General features: G+C 28.2%; 1 protein-coding gene and 1 pseudogene across 5 annotated transcripts; both read left to right on the top strand.

Moving 5' to 3' along the window:
• The first annotated feature begins 661 nt into the window (after positions 1 to 661).
• LOC124941613 lies at positions 662 to 1,757 on the top strand (annotated as a pseudogene).
• Positions 1,758 to 2,309: 552 nt separating this feature from the next.
• LOC124942646 (tetraspanin-10-like) lies at positions 2,310 to 4,231 on the top strand. 5 transcript variants are annotated; one of them, XM_047483190.1, is made up of 11 exons: positions 2,329 to 2,348; positions 2,434 to 2,521; positions 2,694 to 2,806; positions 2,885 to 2,939; positions 3,038 to 3,093; positions 3,185 to 3,232; positions 3,450 to 3,498; positions 3,570 to 3,653; positions 3,722 to 3,789; positions 3,880 to 4,005; positions 4,099 to 4,231. In XM_047483190.1, exons 2-11 carry the CDS (start codon positions 2,468 to 2,470, stop codon positions 4,184 to 4,186), a joined length of 741 nt encoding a protein of 246 aa, XP_047339146.1. In that variant the 5' UTR covers positions 2,329 to 2,348; positions 2,434 to 2,467; the 3' UTR covers positions 4,187 to 4,231. The 5 variants fall into 5 exon arrangements, with proteins under 5 accessions (XP_047339144.1, XP_047339147.1, XP_047339148.1 ...); XM_047483189.1 differs by having other exon boundaries at positions 2,331 to 2,348; positions 2,421 to 2,521; XM_047483188.1 differs by having other exon boundaries at positions 2,310 to 2,521.
• Positions 4,232 to 9,316: the final 5,085 nt, after the last annotated feature.

Raw genomic sequence — 9,316 nt, 5'->3', positions numbered from 1 at the left:
TTTTGCAAAATTAACCTTTTGCCATGGGTAAAAGACAATTCTACCCTTAATTAAAAATTTGGGTTATTTCTATTTATTTTCCTCTCTCTCTTCATTCCCTTTCAGTTTCTCCTCGACCGACCTTTGGTTTTCCTTTCTCTCCTTTCAGTTTCTCCCATTTCAGTTTCTCCCCTGATGATCTAAGCGAAGCAACGAAACGAATGAAGCAGATAGATTGACTCCCAGAAGCAACGCCCCGGAATGCCTTCATCATTTCAGGTGAGTTATGCTCATTTTTCTGTCGTTTTCCTTGCATGAATGCTGAAATGGAATAATAGTTTAGGGTTTTAGCGTTTTGGGGGGTGGATGAATGGTTTAAAGTTTAATATGCATCTGTCGCAGGCGAAAAATGCATCTGTCGACTACGAAAAATGCATCTGTTGCCTGCGAAAAATACATTTTTCGCCTGTCGGAGTTCACAACCTTCGTTGTTTGCGCGATTCTACTCGGAATCCTAGTTACTTTGATCATACACTTTTCTTTCTAACTTTTAGATTTAGAATCTCATGAAATTTTCTGAAATCTACCCGTGAATAATACAACAAATCTAGTTATTAAGGGTTGAAGTTTCAAATCTGTAATGCAGGTTCTCAGTTATTAAGGAAAAATACATTCAACACAAATGACTTATATTGTAACAACTTGTTGTTTGGTAATTACACTGTTGGTTTCTACTAAATTAGTCTTGACACATATATTATGCTGGAGGGAACCAAATGAACAAAATGCTATATTGGTTATCATTCTCATGGCTCCTTTATATGCTGTTGTATCCTACACTTGTTTGTTACAATTTACATGGAGCAGTTCTTATTTTACTTTTCTTGAATAAATCAAAGAATGCTATGAAACTTTGATAAATATAGTATCAAATATTTTTAAGGGTTTTGTAATTCCAATGGGAGATTATTCCGTTGTTGTTATAAATGCAGGTGATTGCTAAGTTTATGGCGTTGATGTATAGCTATTTGGAACATATCCTTGAGAAAGAACATAGTTCCAGATGGGGTAAAAGGAAGAGAAATTCACCACTCGTTTCCAATGACTCTTTCAGGTGGGTAAAACTTGTTTTTTTGGGTGTAGTTTTGAAGATTTTATTTCCTCTGTTTCAAAGATGTGGTTCTTTTTATACTAATTACAGCCCCATACAGTTCGGTTGAATCACCAATCGCTAAAGCTTCTAAAGTAGTGGACATGGCAGTTTGTATGTTCAATCTTGATGATAGTCTTCAAAGAATGAGAATATATCCGAGTTGGATTAACTGGACATTCACTATTATCTTAAACGTTTCAGTCTCACTTGCCTTGTATTCTCTTGTGATCTTTTACCATGTGTTTGATAAAGAATTGAAACCACACAGCCCTCTAGCGAAATTCTTGTGCATCAAGGGAATTGTCTTCTTCTGTTTCTGGCAGGTAATATTCTAACCTTCCGTTTGAATATGGATCCAAATCATTATATTTGTGAATCATTCAATCTATTGTGTACAAACAAAACAGGGGATTGTTCTTGAGATTCTAGCTGCCATGGGGTAATAAAATGCCATCATATTTGGATTGATGTGGAGCAAATTGAAGAGGCGTATCAGAATGTGTTGGTGTGTCTGGAGATGGGTTTTTTCGCCATTATTCAGCAGTACGCTTACAGTGTCGACCCCTATAGAATTGGTGTTGTATCATCTTCATCGTCAATCAAGGAGAAGAAGAAAGTCAAGTAGTTTCATCTCGTTTGTATTCTATCGTGGGAAGATGATGAATTATGTAACTTTGTTCTATTTTTGTTAATTATGTTGTGGGATGTAACTTGTGTTTGTCTTGGATTTTATTAAGATCTTGAGATTTTTGTTAAAATAAATTATCAAATAAATAAAACATATATTATATCATTTGAGTAAGTTACCAAAAAATAGACATATTAAGTTTAATTTATGTTAAATGATGATTATATTAAAAAAAAGTTCCTCTATGCCTTTTGTAGCGAGTATGAAGACAAAAGAAAGATCAATCATAAATAATAAAAAAAAAGATGCATCCAAATTCTTCTACTGTGTTCTACTCATGTCATATTGTTTCAATCATATTTTTCTTTTAAACATCTTTGACGAGTTTATTTAATACCTTTTACAATATCCCAGTGTAGGAACAAAAACAAAAGGTGTCTATCATGTTTTACTTAGTAGTTTAGTAAACAAACTCTTACTTTATTGAATATTTCTGGATAAAGTGGATAAAACGGTATTATTACACTTAAAAGAAGAATCTCTCCTTCTTCTTCTTCTTCCCTGCTCCCACTAAAACAAAATATACAGGTCGGAGCTTCTTCATCTTTCTTCCCCATACATTCCTTTTTCAAATAATCTTAATATTCCTCTCTTTCTTAGAACCCACCCGCAGTTTCCTAGGACAAAGAAGAGGAAACATTTAAAGGATGAGTTCAGGTGCAAGCACATTTTTAACCAGATGGATCAATTTCTTGACAATGGTAAGTAATCAAAACCATTCATTCATTACCCTTCTTCCTTTTCCTCCTGATTCCATTTGCTTCATACTTAATTACTAGAAATCTCTACTAGGATTAACTACTGAATGAATGATTGAATGAATAACCCTAAAATGAAGTGATTACTTTTACCCTTTTGTTTCAATTGAAGTAGCTTTTAGCTGTGGCTGTTGTGATTTTTGGAGTGTGGATGAGCAAACATCACGATGGTTGTCATAAATCATTAACAATTCCTGTTCTTTGTCTGGCTGCAATTATATTTCTTGTGTAAGTAATTCCCATTTTGAAATCTCAATAATCATACAAATTGGCTTTAATTTGCTCTTTATATATTGTATAAATCAGGTCCATTACTGGGTTCTTGGGTGCATTGAAGAACAACTCTATCTTGCTATGGATTGTATCCTTTTTCTTCCTTTTTTCCAATTGAATTGCTTCAATCAATCATCTTTTTTTTTTATTAATGTTTGTTGTTGCCTTAGCTTGTGGGTTTTCCAGTATTTGATCTTGCTATGCTGTATCTTGCTGGTTATCTTAATGTTCACAGTTTTAGCGTAAGCATTTCTCATCTGTTTTTTTCACTTTCCTTAATCAAAGTCAAAGGTAAACAATTTGTTTATATGTTGCTGTTGTTACTTGTTATAGGTTCATAGTAACAAACAATGGATCGGGTCATAGAACAACTAACTTGAGGTAAACATTTTTGATATATATATATATATATATATATATATATATATATATATATATATATATATATATATATATATATTATATATATATATATATATATATATATATATATATATATATATATATATATATATATATATATATATATATATATATATATATATATATATATATATATATATATATGTAATTATGTATGTGTTCTTCAATTTGTTAGATATAAAGAGTATCATCTTCAAGATTACAGTCCATGGTTTCTAAAACAGGTAATAATTATTGTCAATGTTAATTGTGTAGACAGTAGATTGAAGAAATCTTAATCTTCTGTCTCTTGCAGCTGAATAATACACACAAATGGGAAGAATTGAGGAGTTGTCTTGTGAAATCTGCTGATTGTATAAGCTTGTCTCGGAAATATAAGGTTAATAATCTATAGTTCTTAGTATATATGTTACGCAAAATTATCTGATATTTTGATTCGATTTGCAGAATCTTAAACAATATAAAGAAGCAAAACTTACACCTATTGAAGGTGGTTGTTGCAGACCTCCATCCGAGTAGGTTCTTTTTGGTTCTTTTTGTTTGCTTGTTTGTATATTTGTTTTTATATTTGGGGTATTGTTTGATATTCTGCGATGTTTTTGTAGGTGTGGTTTTCCTGCTGTTAATTCGTCGTACTATGACTTGAGTTTTCATCCGATTAGTTCAAATAAAGATTGCAAAGTTTACAAAAATGCAAAGGCAATTAAGTGCTACAACTGTGATTCCTGCAAGTAAATATTATGAGAATTTTCGATCTTTTTTATTTAGTAATGATGTGAATGGATCTTCAAACCAATTGAAAGATTTTTTTTGAATGTTTTCAGGGCGGGAGTTGCTGAATACATGAAAATGGAATGGACAATTGTGGCGATATTTAACGTTGGCCTATTTGTTATCTTGGTAAATTTATAGAACTATAATAATAATAATTTCGTTCTATTTGAAGAAAAAATTAACAAATATTAATTTCTTATCTAATCGTGTTATTAACTTGTCTACTTTGTTGGATGCTGCGCAAGACGAAATGTTGGAAATAGAAGAAGATTTTTAAAAGTTTGAGCATAGAAGGAGTTTGATAGTTTATTCTTTGTATTTAGGAATATTATTGATACAATCACAAGGAGAAAATGAATGTTTTGTTTTTTTGGTATTTCTTTTTTCAATTAAAAATTCATCAAAATTAAAGACATTTTTTTAAAAATATTCATGACTATTTAAATTTTTTTGATTAATTTGATAAAATAAAATATCAATGTAACAATATAATAACAATTGAATTCAACAATAATAGTTTTTCTAAACCTTCTTAAAAAAATTCAATATCTTAAAAAATAAATCTTTCTATATAATAAATATCACACATTTTAATTAAATAATATATTATGTAAAAAAATTACGTATATATTTATATATGTATTTTTGAAAATTTAAAAATATATAATTTAAAATAAATTGTATAAAATTATATAATTTTAAATTTTATTTATTAATTTAAATTAATTTAAAAAATATATATATATATATATTAAAATATATAAATATAATAACATTTAAATAATTTATAAAAAGTTCTTTTTAAATAAAAAAATTATATAAAAAAAATTACTAATAAATTTAATAAAAACCAATTAAAAATTATTCATTTAATGTATTTCTTTAATCATTAACATTATAATAAATAAATAGAAAAAGAATACTTTTATATATATTAATTTTTTCCAAAACTTATTTTATTTAAAATAATTATAAAAACCCTAATGCAATTATTATAAATAATTATTAAGAATGTAACTTCTCATAATAACAAAAATATCTAAATTAATTCTAATATATTTAAATCAAAATTATTATTTGAATAACTTAAATTATCATGTCACTTGATATAATAATTTAATTAAAAGAGCTTTTTTATATATATATATATATATATATATATATATATATATATATATAACCTAGTGAAAAATATAATTTAATTTAAAATTATTAATTAAATATAAATATTATTATGTAATAATAATTAAATGATCTTTTACTAAAAGTTTATGAATTATTTACATAATTATAAAAATAAATATTAGAGTAAAAAATTATTATCTTACCAATGTGGTTAATAAAAAAGAATTGCATAAGATACCAAAATGTAAGGGTTCTTTCTTTTTATGAATGTGTTTGAATCAAAAAAAAATTATTAAAATAATTTTTAATAATTGTGTTATTCATTATAAAAAAAAATCATATAATTTTACTCATAAACTATAGCTATTTAAAATAAAATTAATATAAAAAGTCAATAACAACTGTTTAAATCAATAACTTTCATATATTTTAAATCAATTTTTTACATTATAATTTTATAAGAAAATAAAGTAATAATATAATTATAAATTATATCAAGTGCATTAACTATTGGTTGAAATATTCAAAATATAATATGAGAATAAAATACTCACATAGATTTAGTAAATCATATATATATATATATATATATATATATATATATATATATATATATATATATATATATATATATATATATATATATATATATATATATATATATATATTCCCATAATCTAAATTAAATTTTTAATAATTATTTTGTATATATAAATTTTAAGTAGAAATAATATTAATTATTTTTTGTCAAATAAAATATTAATTACAGTAACTTTTAGACATATTATTTAATAATAATTAAAAAATATATTAAGTATTTTTAAATGTGTAATTTTAATCATTAAAAGAAAAATATTAAAATTAATATAATAAATTTTAAAAGGATAAGTATCTAATGAAAAACTAATAATATTTTATATTTTTTAATATAAGACTAAAATAAAATAAAATAAAATAAAATAAAATAATAATAATAATAAAAAAAAAATATAGTTGAAAACGAAACAAATAAATTTAAATGAATATAACAAATTTTAAAATGATAATTAATTAATATTTAAATAAATTATTTGTTTATTTTTATTAATAAATTAACATAAATATAAAGTATTATATATATATATATATATATATATATATATATATATATATATATATATATATTAACTCTAGTATAAACACATAGTATATGAGATTCAAGATGATGACTAGGATGAGGAGAGATATTTCTAGTGGCGGGAATTACTATCCCGTAAAACAGACTATTTCAAACGAAAAACATCAATCTCCAGCACTTAGAATGAAAGGATCCAAGCATGTTGTTAATAGGCAAATGGTTTGCTATTCATAAATCAGCAAGTGCAAAAGAAAAAAGAAAGAAAAAAAGAGCTCGGCTTAGAGATGAAGACAACAAAGAGCCTAATTTCTATTTACATTCATGATTATTAAAAACATGGAACCTAATAGGTCTCAATAATCCTCTAAAATGCAAAGAGGTCAAGGAGATTATACAAAAACATAATATCTTGATTGTTGGAATTCTTAAAACAAATGTCAAATTGAGAAACGTGGATAGAATTAGATTGCTCTCTTTTTTATGAAAATTGGGATCTCATTCATAATTCAAATACAAACACCGGAAGAATTTAGGTTGACTGGAATACGGTTTTGGTGGATATCAAAAGGTTGTTTTCAAGAGAACAGATCATTATGATGGATGTTACATGTAAGGTTACACTGGTTAATATTCGTGTGACAACCGTTTATGACAGCAACTCTAAAAGTATTAGAAAGCAGCTGTGGAGGGATCTAAGTTGTTGGATTGATGATTCTTACTCATGGGCCATATTAGGTGACATCAATGTTGTCAGATTTGGTTATGAAAGAAGTCGGGAGGCTAATGCTATACAAGCTATGATTGAATTTAATGATTGTATCAAAAACATTGGATGTATTGAACCAACCAACTCATGCAATGTATTTACTTGGTCATCTATGCGTGGAAACGATGATATGGGTTAATAAACGAGAATTGTGTGTTAAAGTTTCCTAAAAGACGAATTAATGTTCTTAATCATGGTATCTCTTATCATTGCTCTATCATGCTGTATTGGGATAAAGATGAGAGAATTAAGAGTTCGTTTAGTTCTTCAATTCCTAAATAGTAAGTGATGAATTCAAGGTTATTCTGAAGGAGGTGTGGTCTAAACTAGTTCGTGGATCAAGAATGTTTCAAGTCTATTAGAAATTGAAAACGCTTAAAAGTCGACTTCAGAGTTTTGATAATAGAAAGTTTAGCAATATTTAGATTCTAGACTAGAGTTTCTGAGTCCAAAATGATTCTTGAGGACTTACAGAAAAGGATACTCAGTGATAAAGTTTCACAAAGGCTGTTTCAAGAGGAAAAGAGGCGATGACTATATTGTGTGCTATTAGTTCTAATGAGGAGAATTATGCAAAACAGAAGTCGAGACAAAATTTGTTATCTTTCGAAGACAACAATAACTCATTTTTCTACAAGAAGTGTTCTGCAAGGAACTTGAGAAATCATGTTCATAGAATCAAGACAAGTGGGGTGATTGTTCAAGGGCAACAACTAGTGCATGAGGAGGCTATTTAGTTCTATAGATATCTCATTGGAACTAAAAGGGAAGTCACAAGTCATATTCATCTTCTTCATCAGATTTTAACTAAGAAAGTTACCATGGAGGAAATTAAGCAGGTGTTGTTCGATATGAGTGGGGACAAGAGTTCGGGTACTGATGGGTTCAATGTAAGGTTTTTCAAGGAAAATTGGGGTGTGACCGGGCATGAGGTTAGCGAAGGTGTTATCGAGTTTTTTCAGAATAGGAGGATGCTAAATCAATGGAATGTTACGGTTCTCAATCTAATCCTGAAGTGCTTTGTACCCAAGGAAATTCGTGGTTTTAGACCTATTTCGTGTTGTAACGTGATTTACAAAATCATTTCAAAAATTATTTCTAAACGAATTAAAATAGTCATGCCTAATCTAGTTAGTTTAGGTCAATCTGCTTTTATATCGGGTAGAAATATATCGCATAATATCCTTCTTATATAGGGGCTTTTAAAGAGCTACGGTAAGAAATTCATCTCTCCTCAGGTGGCCTTTAAAGTTGATATTTAGAAAGCCTTTGACTCAATTAAACAGACTATTATTCATGATTTTTTGAGTGATTACAAAGGAGAAAATGGGGTAAGACAAAGAGATCATCTCTCTCCTTACCTTTTTGTTCTCATCATGAGGATCTTTGAGAGCATTTTAAAAATGTTCTGATCTTTCCACCATCCACAATGTAGGGAGGAAGATATCACACATATTTACTTTGCGGGCGATCTTTTCTTTATGGTACACACGAATGTGAACTCTATTAACACTATTGAGGAATCATTAACAATTTTCTCTAGTCTTATAAATTTGGATTAATGAAGGAAAAAGTTTGGCTTTCTACGATAATGTGAAGGAGGAAACAAAAGCGAGTATATTTAACATTATGGGGACTCAAGAGGGCACTTTACTGGTTTATTACATTGGCTAAGCATCTACATATTTCACATTGTAGGTCGCTTATTGAGAAAGTGAAGAACTCGATGAATGGTTGGACAAAAAATAATTATCATATGCGGGTCGAATCGAGCTTGTTATGAAGGTTATAATGAGAATCATTGGATATTAGAGACAGCAAATCATTCTCCTGAAGAAGGTTATGAAGGATCTTGATTGTCTTATGAAAATTTTTATTTGGGGGAATCAAGGACAAGGTGGGAAAAAAGTGAAGTGGGTTGATGTGTGTAACCCGAAAGAGGAGGTGGAATCGGATTGAAAAATTGCATCGAATGGAATAAGTCTCTCACATTAAGGCATCTTTTGGCATTAGAAAAGAAACATGATTCATTGTGGTTAAGGTGGGTACACTCAAGGTTTATGAAGAATGATGTGAGTGTTTGGACTTCCAAGATTAAACTGGAAATATCCTGGTCTCTTAAGAAGATTCTCAAGTTTAAGGAGAGCGTTATACCTTTGTTCGATATCGGATTAGGGAATGGACGGGAACCTTGTTTTGGCATGACCCATGGTTTGAAAATATTTTTATCGTTCTTAAGGTAGAATTTGGTGGGGCGCGT

This window comes from Impatiens glandulifera, chromosome 6, assembly GCF_907164915.1.
Source record: "Impatiens glandulifera chromosome 6, dImpGla2.1, whole genome shotgun sequence".
NCBI classification, from domain to species: domain Eukaryota; kingdom Viridiplantae; phylum Streptophyta; class Magnoliopsida; order Ericales; family Balsaminaceae; genus Impatiens; species Impatiens glandulifera.
This window is presented reverse-complemented; position numbering and strand designations above follow the sequence as displayed.